The 20,331-nt window shown below is 37.3% G+C and overlaps 1 protein-coding gene across 1 annotated transcript in view; it reads left to right on the forward strand.

Annotated features, from left to right (window-relative positions):
* The window catches only part of TRAT1 (T cell receptor associated transmembrane adaptor 1), a gene marked incomplete at both ends in the record, with an annotated part of 63,050 nt that extends 51,943 nt beyond the window's left edge, over positions 1-11,107 (forward strand). Inside the window, 3 exons of the mRNA XM_084232650.1 lie at positions 3,530-3,591; positions 6,131-6,219; positions 10,850-11,107. Of these exons, the coding sequence (XP_084088776.1) occupies positions 3,530-3,591; positions 6,131-6,219; positions 10,850-11,107 (409 nt within the window). The remainder of the gene's footprint in view (positions 1-3,529; positions 3,592-6,130; positions 6,220-10,849) is intronic.
* Between the last annotated feature and the right edge of the window lie 9,224 nt (positions 11,108-20,331).

Below are 20,331 nucleotides of genomic sequence, written 5' to 3' on the forward strand. Positions count from 1 at the left end.
CACAGGGCACTGCATTATAAATCACATCTTATTTCCATTCATAAGGAATGAAATGATGTTCATTTTTTGGACATGATTTATCATTTGCAGGTTGTATCTGCTATCTATGTGGGCGAGGAAAATGGATGGATTGTCTTAATAAAAATTCTTCACCTTTTGTTATTATATTCTTAATATAGTCAGAGAAAAAAACCATGAGTAGGGACCACGCTGTATCCCAATAAGCTGTATTGAATTACTGAAGGAAAGAAAGGTTAGGGATGAGTTTATTTGTTATCAGATTAGCAAAACACATGCCAGCATCTAGACTTTTCAAATCATTTCATCATACAGGTATCATTTGACCTGTTATTTTTTTAAGGGCACCTACTGACTATTTACATATACTGTGTCTTCTTTTAGAAGCCTGGGGAGTAATAAAGGTGTTATGCCTTGAGATAAGGGCTCTTTTTTCTTTTGATGCAATTCCCTCCAGCTCTCAGTGATAGGTAATATCAAAGTTAAAGCAGTTGGTACTATTTTATGAAATGCCATTCTCACTACCTGATATGTTCCTTCATTCCCAGCCTGCCATTGTGAAAGTTGATCCCTAGGGCCATGGTGACTGTCTGATGACAGTGGTAGGATGTCTTCTGTAGTCCCAATAGGATTAGTCAGCTGAAGGAAGCTGCAAGGAAAATTAATCAGACATCAAGAACAAATAGTATTCAGGACTTTAGCATCAGCCCTGCATTGCAACCCTATCACTGCCAGTTAATATCTGTGTATCTTCAGACAATTTACCTCTGGGAATTACAAATTCTTTATATGTACAATGGGGATAAAATAATGCATATCATAGGTTTGTCTTAGGGTTGATGAGCACTGGCATAAAGAAAAGCTCTCATATTACTGATATTACATGTAAGGTTAGGGAAAATGTTAATCTCTCTGGATCTCAGATTTCTCATCTGTAAAGTGGGGAATAATAATATTTTTTTTTTCAGCAATCATGAGGTTTATTTAACAAACAGGAGGAAATAGAGTCACTATAGCCACAAACGGCTGATTTTCTCACCACAAATAATGTCCATGGTTCAGAAGTCCTAAACAAAATGGTGTTTAAGATGGCTCTCCAGATCTTGAACTTGTTTGCATAAAAATGTTTATAGTAATCTCTGATTATCCTTTGAGTTTCTGATGTATTATAATTTCTCCTCTTTTATTTATGATCCTATTGATTTTTCTCCCTTTTTTATCTTTGTCTCACCAAAAGTTGTATATTTTGTTTCTGATTTCACTGATTTTTGGATTGTCTTATTTCTATTTAATTTATTTCTCATTGAATTTTTATAATATCCTTTCTTCTACTGTTTTTTTTTGTTGTTGATGTTGTTGTTGTTGTTCAATATTGGAGATTAGGTTGACTTTTTGTGTACTATCTTGTTTCTTGACGTGGGTCTGTATTGGTACATACTCTTTTTATTTTTTTTTATAAATTTTATTGTTATATTCCCCATACAATTGCAGCCCCCCCATTCTGACCCCAATCCCTCCCCTCCCGCCCCCGCCCCCCTAAAAGTGTCTCTGGTTCATAGTTTTTTGTTGATTTTGATTTTCACTTTCTTATATTCATTTTCCTGGTCCCTTATTTAAGTTTTCTAGATTCCTGCTATGAGTGAGACCATCCGGTATTTTTCTTTTTCTTTTTGGCTTATTTCGCTGAGCATGATCCCTTCCAGCGCCATCCATGTTGCTGCAAATTGCATGTGTTTATCTTTTTTGAATGCTGAGTAATATTCCATGGTATATATGTACCACATCTTCTTGATCCAGTCATCTATTTTTGGGCATTTGGGTTGTTTCCAAAGCTTAGCTATTGTAAACAGTGCTGCTATAAACATAGGGGTGCAGGTGTTCTTTGGAATTGATGTTTCTGTGTCCTTTGGGTAAATACCTAGGAGTGGAATTGCTGGGTCATATGGAAGCTCTATGTTTAGTAGGTCCAGAAATCTCCACACAGCTTTCCACAGTGGTTGGACCAGTCTGCACTCCCACCAACAGTGCAGAAGAGTTCCTTTTTCTCCACACCCTCGCCAATATTTGTTGTTGCTAGTTTTTTTAATATGTGCCATTCTCACTGGTGTAAGATGGTATCTCATGGTAGTTTTGATTTGCATTTCCCTGATGGCAAGTGATGTTGAACATTTTTTCATATGCCTGTTGGCCATTTGCATTTTCTCTTCAGAGAAGTTTCTTTTTAGCTCTTCTGCCCATTTTTTGACTGGATTATTTTCTTTGTTGTTGTTGAGTCTCATCAGCTCTTTGCAGATTTTTGTGATCAGTCCTTTATCATTAGTGTTGTGTGCAAAAATGTTCTCCCAGTTGGTGGGGTTTCTCTTTGTTTTTGTTATTGTCTCTTTTGCTGTGCAGAAGCTCTTTAATTTGATGTAGTCCCAGCTGTTTATCTTTGCCTTCACTATCACTGCTTTGGGTGATGTGTCTGTAAAGATGTCTTTGATGTGCAGATCACGTAGTGTTTCGCCTATATTTCCTTCTATATATTTTATGGTTTCAGGTCTTATGTCTAGTTCTTTAATCCATTTTGAGTTGATTTTTGTGTATGGTGTGAGGTAGTGGTCAAGCTTCATTCTTTTGCATGTAGCGACCCAGTTTTCCCAGCACCATTTATTGAACAAACTTTCTTTGCTCCAATGCATAGTCTTTGCTCCTTTGTCAAAGATTAGTTGACCATAAATCTGTGGGTTTATTTCTGGATTTTCTATTCGATTCCATTGGTCTGTATGTCTGTTCTTGTTCCAATACCATGCAGTTTTGATGATTATGGCTTTGTAGTATAGTTTGAAGTCTGGGAGTGTAATGCCTCCAGGGAATAATAATATTTTTGCAGAACTTCCCTGAGTCTTTTTCACAACGCATATAAAACACTTAGCCTGTGTCTGGCCATAATATGTGATAAATCATTTTGCTGCATCTACCAAGCTCAGTTTCTTTGACATTTTATTTTTTAAGCATCACTACCTATTTATATTTATATAGCAAACATAGTTTTAGGAGAAAATTTAGTGATATACTGGGCAAATAAAGAGGAATTGCAATATATAGTCAACAGCATTGATAACTTAGGTCTAGGACCAACTTGATCTTACTAGCCTTATCATTACTTAGCCTCATCATTTCTCTATTCTTCAGATTCCCTATCTATAAAGTGGAGGTGTTACAGTGCCTATCTGGTCAGACAGTTGTGAAAATTACATAAATGAACATATAAGTGCACTTAAAGTAGCAACTGACAAAGAATAAGAACTAAACATTTGCTACTGTTATTCCCTTAATGAAGGTTCAAGAAGCAGTTTTTCAAATTCATACACTCACATGCATGCATGCTTACCTTCACTCATTTACATGTAAACATATGTACCTTGTTTGCTCAAGACTGAACAAGAATATGCAGCATTGTATTTAGTTGAAAAACTAGTAATGAACTATGTGTAAAGTGGACTTTAATAAGGTAATTTTTTTTTTATAGGGAAGATGAGTCTTATATTGAAGATACACCAATTTATGGTAACTTAGAAACTGTGATTCCAGGTAAGTTTTATTTTTCCAGAAATTAAGTTTATGTATAAATTAATATCTCCACTTAATTCAGTATAGAATTTGAGGTGGTTTCTTTTTTCATAATCACATTAACATATCCCAATGGCAACCATAAATTCAACTATATTTGCCTATTATTTAGTATCTATTTCCAAAGCAGCATATTGGCAATTGTATGGTAACATTCACTGTAAAGCAGCATCCTATTTTTCTCTAGTCTCTTCATTTCACTCTAGTACTAATGAGAATACAGAAAGACTCTCTTACCATGAATTCTGATACACATAGAATTCTATGAAATAAAGCTATTTCTAGTAAATGGTCCAGGGAAATAGTACTTTGTGCCATGTATGTAAAAGAAAGATAACTTGATTTTTTAAGTAGAGAGTCTAGATTGATGGCAAGGGAAGGAAGAGATGAACTAAGTTCAGAGTGGTTGTACATTTCTGTACCTTCGTAACAAGTACTCTTTACTTCCCTGCATTCCTTATCACTTGAAATATCCTAATCGCTAAAGACTAAACACCCCTAAATTTCTCAATATAGACAACCATGATCTGACCCCAGAGCTCTGATGAGAGAAGCCATGAGGTAACGATGGCATTTAACCTCATCGTTGCCCTGCAAGAACTTCACTTAATTCATGATAGGAAATGTGCAGGTCAACACTGATTGCTCTGAGTCTGGACCACAAGATTGCCAGTAACGGACTATATATCAAAAAAGTATAGCTCAAGGGCCTCCCGGGTGGCGCAGCGGTTGAGCGCTGGGTTGCGAAGCTGCCCGCGGCCTCTGCGGCGCCGGTTCGATCCCCGGCTGCTCCCAGGCCACTGGAGGAGGGTCCCACATGGTGCGCAGACCTCTCCTGCCGCCCGCTGCTCCCCTCAGCAGTGTGCTTCGGTCCTTCTGTCTGCTCTGCTCCCCGCTCTGGCTCTGGTGAATTCTCTCGCCCTCCCGCGCTTCTGACTGTACCCAGTGCATGTATAAACAAAACAAACAAACAAACCAGCAAACAAATAAATAAAGCATGCCTCTATAAAAAAAAAAAAAAAAAAAAAAAAAGTCCTATAGCATTTAAAAAAAAAAAAAAAAAAAAAAAAAAAAGTATAGCTCCTAAAGTTAGGAATTTGAGAATTTTATTTCAATAATTTACTTATTTTTATCTTTTCTTTAACTGTAAAGTGTCCACCAACGTCTGCTCTCTGAGGAGTCAAAAACCACTTTTTTAGGAACATACTATTAAAAGTAATTTGCTCTCCTGTTTTGCCTTGGTGTCCACCTGTGATATTTGAGGACTGCATTTCTTATGTGTTCTCCTGGCTTGGAGCCCATCATGTCAGTAATAGCTACAGCTAAGTGAGCACAAGTGCTATCTCCACAGGTTCTGATTTTGCAGATCTAGGGTAGGACTTAGGGACCTGCTATCTGACAAACCACTGGGTGTTTCTAACACATTTTTCATGCTTAGAGAAATATCACTCTAGGGACACTTAGTGTTGCTTCTCAAAAAGAGCTGAATAATTATATGGTAATTTGCATTATAATAAATTATTTTTTCCTGTGGGGTCAAATTGGTCCAATCCAAATTTCTGCCAAGTTGCTGCACTTCCTCTAGGCCACTTTCCCTTTTTAGTCAGTGCATCTAGGGAAGATAAGTATGGAGAATTCAATATATCTCCACAAAATAAATGCAGGCTGTTGGACACTGCATAGAAACACCAAAACTTAGGAGCAGGGATCCCCCAGCTGGCCAGGGAGCAACCCACATGGTGCAACAGACCTCTCCTGATTCGCCCACTGTTCCCCTCAGCCGTGTATTTCAGTCACTCTGCCTGTTCTGTTCCCCACTCTGTCTCTGGTGAATCCTCTCACCACCCCCCACACACTTCTGCCCTATACCCCAGCTCTTGTATGCATAAATAAATAAATCTTAAAAAAAAAAAAAAAAAAACTTGGGAGCAGAGTTAAACAGCCCCTGACTCTCAGAACAGCCTGGCTGGATTTCCTATCACTGATTTATGGGACAAAAAAAAAAACAATCTACTCTTTTTAAAAAATAGGATATAGAGCTTTAAATGCCTCCCAGCAAAACTTAGTCATGGGGAAAAAAATCACCGAAGTGTAATTATCAGCACATGTGCACTGTGCTTAAGGCCTTCACCCCATTGCTGCCCTCCCCAGACAGGAGACAACCCAGGCCGCTGTTCTGACTCATGGGCTCTCTGTGCCACCTGATGGAAGTTAAAGGCAGTCTGCCTGGTCCTGCAATGGTACAAAAAATTAATATGATTAGTCTTTACCCCAAGTGTACTTCTTTTTGCTTAACGCTGTGGGGTGAAAAATTCCTCCACTGTCTGATCTGCAGAGAATGTCTGTACTTCCTTACCTCTTTGCATTGTCATGAAAAGATTAGTCATGTGATTTGAGGGGGCTTCATATTTATAGGTAAATGCTGGTTGGGTCATGTATTTCATTTGTGCCAGCTTTTTTCATTCTTCCAAAGTAAATCATGATCTTTTCAACTTCGAAGAATCAATGGATGAAAACTGCTATGAACAAATGAAAGCTCAACCAGAGAGACCTGTGAGTGAACTGCAAGAGGCCACCCGACCTGCACAGGTGAGTTTATACTCTATATCAGGGTCAAGTTCATCCTAGGTCATAGCACAACTTATGTTTCAAAAGCATAAAAGCAATACATTGTGATGCACACCTGAGGCAGCCTGTTAGAAATTTTGCAATGTCAAGTTCTGGGGTCTGAGCTCTAAAGGGAAATTCAAAGACGAGTAAACAGTACTCAGAACCACGTTTAAATAGTCAAAATTGGACACAATCACAAAGGCAATAAATTTGAAGGGAAGTGTGGCTTCATTTCCTAAATAACTAATAAAGCTTTTTCTCTCAGAGTGAAAAATTATATGTATGACAGAGCTAAATATAAAAGCTGATGTATGTCTAATGCCCACAAGAGCTAGATGTCAAGAATTTATAAGGGCCAGGTGGTTGGGGTATGTAGAAAAAAGAAGTCAGGGGGAAAAAAGAGAGAGAACTATAGTTGTAAGTAAACTAGCTGGAGAGACCAAAAAAAAAAAAAAATCACACCTCTTTTTTACAAAGATTATGTGTATGAATTTAAATACAAAGTCCTATGGTTATATCTTATGTCAAGAAGTGACACACAACTTATGTGGGATAGACAGGACATAGACAGGTCAAAAGTCTAAGCTGAAACATCAAAAACCAAAAAGAAATAGGTAGTTTCTCTTTTTCCTATGACAATAAGTTCAAGCTCCTCAGATAGCACTTCCATTCACAATCTCAGCCCACACGCTGCTGATGCATTATAAATTTCAGTTAAAATAGTTCTTTTCTTCCCCTTCAGGATCTTGTCCCTTCAGTTATGTGCTTTCTTGCTACTTGCTAGAAATAGTAATAGGTCCAGCATTTCCTTCAAGGTAGTCATGTGTCAGGCGTTGTATTATGTGCTTTATGTGCATCATCTTCTTAGATTCTTATGAGGGAGAGGGCATTATTATTCCCACTTGACAGAGGTTTACAAAGAGATGAAAAACTTGCCCTAGAGACTCAGATACTGAGGAAACAGAATCCAAACTTAGTTCTGTGTATCAGAAAACATTCTCCTCCCAAAGACAGGTCATATCTTGGAAACTTCCCATTAATGTAGGATTTTTGTTTTTCTTCCTATGAGTAACTGAATAAAAATTGACATTTCTATAAAGAAATAAAAATGTGGTGAATTTAAGACAATTAAAATTGTCCTTTGATGGGCAAATCCATCATCTGATGTTCAATTAATTGTAAAATATATTTTTATATAAAAGGTATGAAAATCTGCATGTTATTATATTTTCTAAAGCCATAATAAAAATAAAACCTCTCAAAGATTAAAATATAACCACACCATCTGAAATATAGAGACTGACAGTAAGTTGTAAAAGAGCGAAGACTCTAGAAGTCACTATTTAATAGATATGAATTGTACAGCTTTAGCTGAGCAGCATCGTTTTTACACAAGTAGAAATTGTGCAAAGCTTTAAGATGTCTTGAAAATTTTTAATTTCATAATTATATACTTAAAGATATTTTTATAAATTTAGAATATATTATAAGTAATCTGTTTTCACAATTCTGTTTCATTAGAATGATCATTATCAAAACTACTAGCTAGTTTACTACCACAATGCTTATTTTGTCATGCTGTCAATTATAAGAGCAAAGGGAATATACAATATTGTGCATAAAACATGATAAAGTGTTAGAAAAAGAAACTCCTTGCTCTTTAAGAATGATGTGTACAGTTCAGAACGTGTAATATAAGCCAGTCTGCTACTAACTAGGAAGAGTTCATCAGGAAACCTAATAATAAAATGAGTCCACAAGGGTTTCCATAATTTGAATATTTAAGGGACACAAGTTTGACCTTACTTTTATTTTCATTCATAATCTCGAATCAACCACTCTTTCCCTCCTGTATCAGAATCATCCTCTTTCCTTTTCAAAGCCAGTACTCCTACTTATGTCCACTTTCTATTTTTCTTTAAATGAATTATTACAATTTACCTATAAATATACACAAATCTCCCCAACATTTAAAAAAAAACAAAGGCAAACAAAACAACACAACTTTGCTTCAATCTGTTTTCTCTCTAATTCCTGAACTGATTCTTACTTTCCTCTACTGTTTCCATTTCTTTCCACAGATACACATTCTTTTATACCTGCTTATATATTTTCAACTTATCTGTTCAGCTGAAACAACACTCTGGAAGTCATGAATGACTATACATGTATCACCTATGATCTTTCTTAAGACTAATTTTCTTTGAATTCTCCAACACTTGATAAAGTTGACTTATTGTTGACCAGACATACATTATTTGGAGTGCTTTTAGTTTAAAGTGCAGAAACCCAACCCAAATTACATTGGCATTAAAGGGAAATTATTTATTTGTTTAACTGGGAGGTGTAAGTTTATGTTTGGGTTTTGAGACGACTGACTAGGAGGATTCTCTCCATTAGTCTCCTCCCTACTTGTTATCAACATATTCTTTCATTGAGGATGGACAAGTCACTGGCAGATTCAGATGTTCTTCCTCCAGACTTCTGAAAAAGAAATCTTTTTAGTACATCAATTCCAAAGATGCCATACAATTGGCTTTTCTGAAATCACATGCACATTCTGAGGCTAACTTCTGCTGCCAGGGAGAGGAGATGGGTGGTGTGATTGGTTCCAGCCTACGTCACATGTTTAGTGTTGTACCGGGCTTTGGGGAAAACACTGTTATTGCCAGAATCTGCAGGAGGAGAGCACTTTCCCAAAAGGAACTGGAGAATTTATGAAAGAAAAAGGATAGTACTAAATGCTGGACAAACAGGAAGATAGCCACCCCTTCATATTACTGAATGACTTCTAGTTATTTTTGTACTTCACTGACATTTCCTTTTCTATCTGTCTGGGCAGAGGCAAAGCAGGTAAAAAAGCACAGGGTATGTGCAGGTATTAATGCATTGTCTACTTTACCTGGAACATAGAGTTTATGTAGGGAAGTCCTGGGGATCAAAATTAAAAAGGTAAAGGACTGCCAGAGTATAAAATTCAGACATTAGTGGACAGCCTAAAATTTTGGAGACAGGATGGTAAAATATGAAACACTGTGCCTTAAAAGTATAATTTGGAAACAATATATAAGCTAACCGGCTGGGGGAAGAGACAAGAGCAAGATACCAGTTAAGTAGCTATTGCAGTTTTCCAGCAAAGATTATTACAGGGATAAAAGGTCAGACTAAGATACCAGAGAGGTTGTAAATAGTGTCTTCTCCTCTGCCTGGTAGACAATTTAACATTAAACTGTTAGTGTGAAAATTAGTGCCAAAAGTGAGATGCCTGTGGATGCAGCAGGTTTTTGTTAATCCAATGTTTCTCCCTTACCCCCCAAAATTGATTTAATTTTGGCCTACTCCAAAGATAACCGATATAGAAATGTTGCTTTAGCCTACAACTTCCGTAATCATAATACCACCTTACTTTTACACAGTGGCTACAGCTTCCTTATATATCTATTTATTTACTAGTAGCACAATGAGAGGGGTACTCACATTTCATAAACAAGAAAATCGAGGCTCAAAATAGTTTTAAAAAACAGTTCGAGCTCCCATAAAGCCGTGTATTGCAGAGCTGGGATTCGGTCCCAGGCTTTCCAAGATCAACTTCAAGGTCCTGCCTTTGATTCTTGTTTCCCCAGATTTCCTTAGATCCCTGTACTTCTTAGTTCAGTTTTGACCTGGTTCTAAGTCAGAGAGGAGCACCACACCCCCTCTACATTCATGTGAAAATCAAGAAAATCTAGGGACAGGCAGTCATGAAGGAAACAGTAAGGAAAGTTAGCTTGTGATTAGCTAGTGCTAATCACATAAATGAACACTGCCTTTATACTTCTTATAGTTCTGATTCTCAAAAATGTAGATAGATCAGGGGCTTTGGTGGGTGCCAATTATCAAACATAAGTAGAGTAGACCTTAATTTTCTAAATCCTTTCCTATCATCCTTGTTCCCAGCTTAGCAAGCTAAAGTAATGTTAGCTGCTAAGAGCAACATAGGGCAAGAGCACTCTGAGGTTCTTGAAACCTTAGTGGGAGAGGCAGACAAAAATTCATCTAAAATGTTCATGCAGGGCCTCCCCGGTGGCGCAGCGGTTGAGCGCTGGGTTGTGAAGCTGCCCACGGCCTCTGCGGTGCTGGTTCGATCCCCGGCTGCTCCCCGGCCACCAGAGGAGGGTCCCACATGGCGCGCAGACCTCTCCTGCCGCCCGCTGCTCCCCTCAGCAGTGTACTTCGGTCCTTCTGCCTGCTCTGCTCCCCGCTCTAGCTCTGGTGAATTCTCTCACCCTCCCGCGCTTCTGACTGTACCCAGTGCATGTATAAACAAAACAAACAAACAAATAAAATAAATAAATAAAACATGCCTCTATAAAAAAAAATAAAAAATAAATGTTCATGTATATATTAAGTACAGGAAATGAAAATACACAAAAATTTCATGTAAGAATTCATTTCCACATAAAAGGCTTGAGCCGACTATTGTTTTTTATTCTCATCCTAGCTGGCAAATTTGGTAAAAGAGGTAGCAGAAGCCCAGAAAAGGAGCTACTTGTTATTCATAGGCCTCCCAGAAGCCATCAAAGTTGAAGATTGGGCTAACAATGAGAAATTAACATGCCTTTCTTTTTAGGTAACCAGTGAAAGAGAGATGTTCTATGCCCCACTGGGCCACAACAATGAGGGGAAGCGCAGGAAGCCCAGGAAACAGAATGCTTTTTTGTCAGACAAGGATGAAAACAAGCAATTACCTTCAAAGAATGCCAGTATTTCCCAGACTACTCTGGTAGACAATTTCCCACCAGAAGGCCAGACAGAGGAGGAAAACATTCACGATGACCCCATCAGACTGTTTGGACTGATTCGTGCCAAGAAAGAACCTACAAATTAGCTGGGCTATGATTGGGCTCTTGATGACATGGTGTTCAAGGAAACACGATACCCACATGACACAGTATGATTTGAGGGGGTAATGGTCTGTCTGATCATTTGTTAGCGAGATAGCCCTTGCCTCTGTTATCTAGAGTTTACCACCAAGCAACCAAAAGTAATTCCGTAAATAGGAGTTATTTAAATTAACTAGAATTCACTTGAAAAACACCTATGCTATAAAATGTAAAATAAAATCAAATTTGCAAATTGAGCTTGATAACACAGGCACAATCCTACCAACAATACTCGGGAACATAAAAACAATTTTGTAAACATAGTGTTCTGGAATATGTTGGGAAAAAAAAGTCAATGATTTTTTTTTTAAAGAAAACATTTCTCTTTTATCACCAATGTGATAATTGGAGGAAATTTGATTGAAAGGCATGGGAAACTTTAAAATACGTTCCTAATAGAAGTGGATTTTCTTAAAGTATTTTTCCCCAAGTGGAAATATCTTTGTTAGTTTTAAAAATTATTATAGAGCTGATACATGCTACTTGTACCAATAAACAAGTATCAAAACAAATTGAGAAATTCTACCAGAGATATTTACCATGAGCAATTTTCTATATTTTTCTGAGCATATCCATGTATATAATTCGTTATTTTTAAAAAAAAAAAAACTAAAGTTTTTTTAAAAAAACTAAATAATGTAATATACATTATTTAAATTCCTTTCACTTAACAATACATTGTGGATTTATTTCCACTGTTATATTTAATTATACCTGAATAGTTATATATCATAATATTAATGCCTACATAGTATCTAATTGATGACTATATCAGAATCTATTTAAACAATTTCAAAATGTATTTAGTTCATTTCCAACCTGTTTTTTGTTTTCATAAATAATGAGAATACTTCTTCACACATATTTGGGTACTTGTCTGATACCTGCTTTAAGCTAAATGCCTAGGAAACAAATTGTCTTTCTAAAAGGTGTGCATATCGTGAGTCTCTATGGAATATATTTCTGAGTTTGGTCAAATCATATGTCCAGTTTAAATTCTGACAATGCTCCTAAATTGTCCTCTGAAAAATTACTAATAAAACTTTATCTTTCCACATTTAAAATAGCAGTTTAATTGGATTTCAAATCTTCACTGACCAAGAAAATTATACATGACAACCCTGAATCCTGTCTACTGACCAGAATTTAGTGCATTTTATTCACTCTGTCTTTAGCTCTTTGTTGGGCTCCTGTAGTTGGGCACTAAGTTAGACACTTGTACACAGTGATGAGTGAAGCAGAGATCCTGAGCCCACAGAACTTATTTACAGACTATTAAAAAAGGCTATTAGCTTGACAAAGAAAAGTGTAGCTAACAGTAGTGAAGCATGCTATTAAGAAAACAAGAATGAGAGGACAACAGAGAGAAGGCATCTCTGGAGAAGAAATTTGAATTCTGAGAAATGAACAAAGAGAAGGAACCACCCAATTAGAGAAGAAAGGAAGAGTATGTTGCTATGCAAGAATTCTATCTATATTTGGAAAGAAATATTTCATTCAATAATTATTTTCTTTATGACTCACATGACAATGTCAATGCCAAGGTAAAGTGAAGTTTTCTGCAATGCCACAGAAAATACACCAAAATAGTAATATCTAAGGAAGAAGAAAAACAGTCAAGTTTCTGATTCTAGAGAAGAGCCACAGAACCACAGAAATACAATAATCAATTAATAATGACATTGACTTTCATTTTTAATTTACAAATTAAAATAAATTCTTTCCTATCATGTGTACACTATGTTACATTTCTATAGAGTTCAGTATTAATTATATTTTTGGCAGGAACTTTTTCTTATTTTTTCATGTACCTATTTCACATCCTTCACTTGTATTATTTACCTATTTCCTGGAAATATTTGAATTTTTGCCTCTGGTTTATATCATTTGAATACCATTCAATAATATTTTGAGTTTTCAGCAATCAAAAAAGATAAACTCATGCCATTCGCAGCAACATGGATGGAGCTGAAAGGGATTATGTTCAAGTGAAATAAGCCAGAAAAAAAAGGAAAAATATTACAAGGTTTCACTTACAGGAGGAATGTAGGGGAACCAAATAAGGGATCAGAAAAAAAATGTAACTTAAAAAACAAAATTAACAGGCAACTATAAATCAGAGACACTGCAGGGAAGGGGGAGGAAGAAGGCTCAAAACGGGGGAGAGAAGAGCACATGGGACTATGGTGATGGTGCACAGGTGAATTGGTGGTGGGAGTTATACAGGGACTACACCTGAGAGGAGAAAGTATGCATTGTATAAAAAGGAAGAATGATGTAAAATATGTATAAAATAAAAAATGAAAAAATATTTTGAGTTTTATGCATCAAATATATCTAATGACTGATATGTGGGGAGGTTTTTTGATACAGATTCAAATTCTTTAAAGTCATCTACTTCCTGTTGAGTGAATTTGATAGTTTGTTTCTTTTGAGGAATTTGTCCCTCTCCTCTAAGTTGTTAAATTCACTGGCATAAACGTGTTACAAATATTCCATGTTATCCTTTCAATATTTGTGGAATCTCTAGTTATTTCACCTCTTTGGGGATTTGCTTCCTCTCCTTTACCCTCCCCCCCAATATATCCAGTTGTAATTTATCAACTTTATTGGCTTTCTCAAAGAAAATGTTACAGTTCACATAATTCTTCTATTGTTTTTATATTTTCTTTTTAAATAATTTGAACACTGATCTATATTAAACCCTTTCTTCTGCTTATTTGTGTTTTGTTCTGTTGTTTTTTAGCTTTAAGGTAGAAGCAGGGATCATTAACATGAGACTTTTCTGCTTGTCTAAATTAGGCATTTAGTTTAATAAATGTTCCTCTTTAAAAATAATTGCTTTGTTTTGTTTTGGCCCGCAATTTTTGTGTTTTCATATTGATCCATTTCAAATACTTTCAATTTCTCTTGATTTCTTCTTTGATTCGTGGGTTAATTAGAAGCTTGTTATTTAATTTCCAAATGTTTGGAGGTTTTCACTATCTCTTTCTGTTATTGATTTCCAATTTAATGCCTTTGTGGTCAGGGAGCATATGACTTGAATCCTTTTAAATTTATTGAGCCCTCCTTTATTATTCAGAACATGATTTATCTCAGTAGGTGATGATGTAAACCTGAAAAAAATGTGTCTTCTGTTGTTGTTGGGAAGGGTATTCTATACAGTTCAATTTGGTTGGTAAATGCTTCAAGTCTATATCCTCATTGGTTTTGCCTATTTATTCTATCAATTATTGGGAGGGGAATGTTGAAATCTCTGACTATAATTCTACATTTTCTGTTTTTCCATGCCATTCTACCGTTTTGATGCTCTATTATTATTTTTTAAAGATTTATTTATTTATGCATACAAGAACTGGGATACAGGGCAGGGGGGGGGTGAGAGAGGATTCACCAGAGACAGAGCAGGGAGCAGAACAGGAAGACTAACTGAAATATACTGCTGAGGTGAGCAGCAGGCGAGTCAGAAGATGTCTGCTGTGCCATGTGGGCAGCTCCCTGGCTGGGGATCTAACTCATGCTGCAGTGGCTGCAGATAGCTTCATAGGTGCATCTATTATTAGATGCCCTGCTCTATTATTAGATACCTAAGTATTTAGAAGTTTTGTTTTCTTGATGAGTTGCTACCTTTATTATGAAATGACCTTCTTTACCATTGATAGTATTTTCTCTGCTTTATTAAACATTAATATTGTCATTCCAGCTGTCTGATTAATGTTAATACCGTATAACTTTGTATATCTTATTTTAACCTAACTACATCTTTATATTTAAAATGAAATTTTTATAGGCAGAATATAATTTGTTTTGCTTTTTTAAATCCAATCTGAAAATTGCTGCCATTTAATTGGAGGGTTTGGACTTTTTTCTATTTTCTTTTTATATAAAAAGATGTTCACTCTTATTTGGAGACATGGAAATGCAAATTATGACTACAATGAAATACCTTATTAACTCTACTTACTGAATTATTTTCCTAGACACCAAATATTTTCCTAGACATCAATTTATGTTAAATATTGACTAAAAATATGAGTATCAGATGCTTCCCTTTGCTGCTGGTCAAAGGTAACAGGCACAACATTTTTTGGACAACATTGACACTAGTATTTCATTCCCTATATCTGTTCCTAGGTACATACTTCAGAGAAACAATTACACAAGTGAACCAAGAGATGTTTTTAAAAAGCATTAGACCATTTTCATGTAATGCAATTAATGTTATGGTCGGGTTCAAAACAACACTATAAATATATGTTTTCCATTCATCTGCCTGTTTGTTTTTTCCTTTGTATGACTTTCTAGATTATATCAGTATTTTTTGTTTCTATTTTATCTTCAATGTTAAATAGTTATGTGTATGTTGTGCCATTTTAGTGAATGACACTAAAATGCCATTATTGATGAAATGGCATTTCCTATGTCAGAGTTTATAATAAGCTTCTTTAATTTACCACAATCTACATTCAAATGATATAAGATTTTGACACAGGAACCTTAAAGTAGTGTACTTCTAATTCTTCATACATGTATCACAACTGTTCTATATTTCCTTTAAAAGACCTATTATTTTTCTAAAAAGATTTAAATAATAAAAAATTTCTTCATGTTTATCCCAATAGTTAACTTTTCTCGAATTTTTCAATCCTTTGTGTAGATCCCAGATTCCATCTATTATCATTATTCTTCAATTTAAAGAATTTCCCTTAACATTTATTTAATGTAGTTTAATGTTTAGTTTAAACATTACTTTAAGTTCAGGCTTCCTAAAGATGAATTCCCTCAGCTTTTGTGTAGCTGAAAAAGTCTTTGTCTTTAATTTTGAAAGACATTTTTTGCTGGATAAAATGTTCAAGGTTGAGTTGACTACAATTTTCTTTCAGTAATTTAAAGATACCACTCCACTGTCGCCTCAATTTCTGCAGAAAAACATGGTGCCATATTTGCTTTGTCTGTTATTTCTTACTTTTTTCCTACTGTTTAAAAATTTTCTTTATCACTGGTGTTAAACCATATGCCTTGTAGTTTTTAAAATACATGTCCAGTGTGCAGAGATTGTTGAGCTTCCTGAATCTGAGTTTATAGTGTTCATTAAATTTAGGGAAAAATCAGTATTTTAACTAACATTTTTTTCTGTAGCCCTCATTTTCAGGTCTTCAATTGCTTGAAATTATCCACATTTCACTAGAGTATTATTTTTTTGTGTGTTTCACTTTAGAAGTTTTCTCTTATTATGTATTCAGTTATTAATCTTTTCATTTCCCTACACAACACCCAAAATTACCCATACCCTTGTGGGCAGCTCAGCCCAAAGTGGTGCCTCTGAGGCCCCTTCTGGTGTAGAACTATAGGAAAGGGATTCTGAAGCAGGTTGCAAAAAGCTGGGACAAAAGCAGATGCCACGGTAAGAAAATGGCTGCCACTATCAATCTCCCCGGGTGTTTCTCACCTGTGTGTCTGTTTCAAGGGTCTCTACATGTCTCTTCTCGGTCTCCTTCCCAAACAGTTCAAGGATGCAAATAGGGCCACAGGAACAAGAGCTCTCCTCTCTTCTCCTCCAGAAGCCACTGCTTTCCATTATAACTTCACCTGGCAATTCAGCCCCGCCCATCATTAAGTGGGGCAGGGAACATGACACCTCCCCTTTTATGGAGAGATATGTAACAGTAGGTTCTCCCTTAACTGGCAGGCTATATTTATCTCAGGTGAAAACCTGCTCAAGCCCTCATGAATTAGGAGGTTTTCCACTCTGGCTGTTGAAAATGGGTACTCTTCCCAACCTGTGTGAGCCATAGGAAGTGTTTAATCTTTTCAGATAGCTTGCCCCCAAACAGTGGTAGTGTACACATGCATATTCTAATCAGCATTTAACTGCAAACTCAAGATCTCCAGATTTCTCACTATTTATAGCTTCTCCTCTCTAGCACTTTGCTTTCTTCTCTTTGCAGTTCAGAATCTCCTCACTTCAGCTCAGTGAACAATACCTAGACTTCCTTTACCTGTTTGTAGCTGTGGGGGGCCACAGGGCAGGATCTCTATGGTCCAAGCAGACAGAGTAAATGAGGAGAGAGTCCTGGAGCCCTCGGTGGCTTTTCAGGCTTTCATTGGGATTTACCAGGTACCCAGCAGGCAGGGGTGCTGGGGGGCCAGGAGGCTGGCAGGCCTCCCAGCCCCCACTAAGTCTTCACTCTGTCTGGGCTCTCTGCCTTCTCTGGGGGTCTCTGCTTCTCTTTCGCTCTCTCTTTTGCTCTCGCTCTCTCTCCTTCTCGTGGTTGTTCTTCTGCTGGCGTCCCCGTGACACGCTCTTATAAGCCTAGTCTTAGCCCAGGTGAATCCCATCTACATATGCCCACACCCTACTCCAGGTGCCTGCCATTAGGCATGCATTCAGGACTGCAGGGATCCATCATCCATCCTAATGGTGGAAGGGCAGAAAAGCCTGATACTTTTTCACTTACCCTACACTGCTCTAGGACCTGAGAACTTGATCTAAGTCAAAGGGAACTGCTAAGCAAATAAAATCTTTCCTGTTTCCTGCTAGAGAGTCATAGGCCTGGTGCAGTAAATAATGCAAAGTAAGTGTAAATAACAAGTTTGCTTCCTTAATAAGCATATCTAAACAAGGTTACATTTTAACAAGTTCTGACAGCCAGCCAGGCTGATTGATCTCCCATGCCATCCTCAAATATCCGCATCTTTCCCCCTTTTGTCAAGAATTTTTATGCTAACTGCCCGATGTTATCAATGTAAGATGGTTCTGTATAAAAGAAACACTTTGTCTCTAGAGGGGTGCTCAGATCTTACCGGACTACGCAGGTCTGAGACCTCATGTGTGAGTAATAACGCTTCTCCTGACCTCACCATTCCTGAAGTACCGCTTGTTCTTCCTGTGCCTGGGTAAAAGGCTAGAATTTATTTCTGCAACATAATAAGCAGTAAGGTATGGTGATAGTCGGATTCACCTTGTTTACTTCCCATCTTTCGGGGATTACTGACCATTATTGTCTAATGTTCAGTGTCTTGAATGGCATTGTGTAGGGTAAGTGAAAAAGTATCCAGGCTTTTCCGCCCTCCCACCATTAGCATTAAGATGATGGATCCCTGTGGTCCTACATGCATGTCTGGTGGCAGACACCTGGAGAAGGGTGTGGGCATGCATAGGTGGGCTGAGACTGGGCTTTTCAGGGCGGTGTCGTGGAAAGAAACCGGGAGAATGGAACCAAGAGCAGAAAAGAGCAGCAGAACGAGAGCAGAACCAACAGAGCAGCAAAGAAGAAGCAGAGACCACGAGAGACCATCAGAGAGCCCAGAAAGAGTGACGATTCTCCGGGGAGCGGGAAGGCCTGCCAGCATCCTGGCCCTCCGGGCCCCCTGCCTGACGTGTACCTGGGTGCCACACTACATATGGTATAAAAAGTGCTTAATAAAAGCCTGAAAAGCCACCGAGGGTTCCAGGACTCTCCCTTACCCATGTGCTCAGATCACAGAGAACCTACCCTGTGCCTTCCTGCTGCTACACATTGTCTCATATATTTTGTCTGGATCTTTGTTGTTTAAGGTTGAAAGGGCATATACACGCAGGTGAAGGGTAAATCCAAGATGTCAATCCATGCAAGCAGAAGCAGAACTCCAAGCCCCTCACACAACTTTAGTATATGTTCTACAACATATTTTAGTGTAATTCTGTAAACTAGCTGTTACAGGGCAGCCCTGATATAAAAACGGGTTGCCTGGCTGTGGGTCCTCACCTGTGCGCTTAAAAGGCACTTATTAATACTCCACTACAGGCACACACAAAAGGTTAATAAAAGGTTAATTTACAAGGGAAAGGGAAATGAGGAAATGTACAACTCAAGGAGAAAAGAGGGAGATAAAGTCTTTAATGCCTCCTACCTGATCCGCCTACCTGGAAACCCAAAAGCACTCCGAGAGCTGGCCGAGCTGCGAGCTGGAAGAGAGCCAAAAAGGGACCCCCCCAAAGCCCATGTGTCTGGTTTTATACCAAACCTGGCTGCTTAACCCCACCCTCAGGTTCCAGCCACCTTCCCTTTGGTGGTGATGGGATTTGACTTTCCCAATGTCCTGATGGGTTTGGTGTGGAGTGGGCGTGGGGTCCACAAAGCCTGCATGCTCAGGACATCCTTTCCCCCTAACATAGCCAGTATTCTCTGAAAGGTTAATAAGCTGAAAATTACTGATTTCAAAGAAATAGTAAGGGAATATGTATGCTTCATTGGTGGTAATTCTCAAAGCTTTCCCCCAGAAGTATCATTATAAGCTTTCACATTTCACCTTAAAGAAAATGTAAGTAGGGAAATGAGAAAATGTTGTGTGGAAAAACAAATGAGTTCCACAGCCTTGAGATTTTTCACTGAGAATGTCTTAAGATCCCAAAAAGATCGCTTAAGTCTCAAGAACAGGAGCAATAACTCATTTCCCTTTGGTATTAAAGGACTTATTTCTGGCAAAGGAAAAGGAGGGTGATTAGTTTTGATATATGCTTTAAATCTCTTTCTGAGATTTAATGTTCCCTTGATGAGCAAGACAATTTATATTAAGACACTAAAAGCAGGAAAAATTAAAATGTAGAGCAGGGAACAAGAAAGAACACAAATTTAACAGAGGTGTATTTTTATGCTGATTGTCACTCCTATAACCTTACCAACTTACAGTATTTCATTGCATATGTACCACTTCTTGATTAGTCACTAGACTGTTGGTGGGTACTTAGGTTTATAACTCTTGGCTAAACAATAAACACAGGGGTGCATATTCCTCTCTGAATTATTATTTTCATATTCTTTGGATGAATATCAAGAGTGGATAACTGTATCATATGTTACATCTATTCTTAATTTTTTTGAGGAATCTCCATACTGTTTTCCACAATCATGCCCCCAATTTGCATTCCTATCAACAGTGCACCAGAATTTCCTTTTCTCTATATCCTTACCAACACCTATTCCTTGTGTTTTTGATTATAACCATATCATAAGTGTGAGGTGATAGCTCATTGTTTTGCAGAAAATTAATTTTCAGCTGGTAACCAAGAGTGCCTAAGATTCTCCTTAGCTTGACAAATTTTAGAAAGATTTCTTCCTGATGTTAAGCCTCCACTTCCCTTTTCCTAGACTATTCACTTTTTTTTTTAAGATTTATTTATTTATGC

This window comes from Talpa europaea, assembly GCF_964194135.1.
Source record: "Talpa europaea genome assembly, chromosome: 4".
Taxonomy (NCBI): domain Eukaryota; kingdom Metazoa; phylum Chordata; class Mammalia; order Eulipotyphla; family Talpidae; genus Talpa; species Talpa europaea.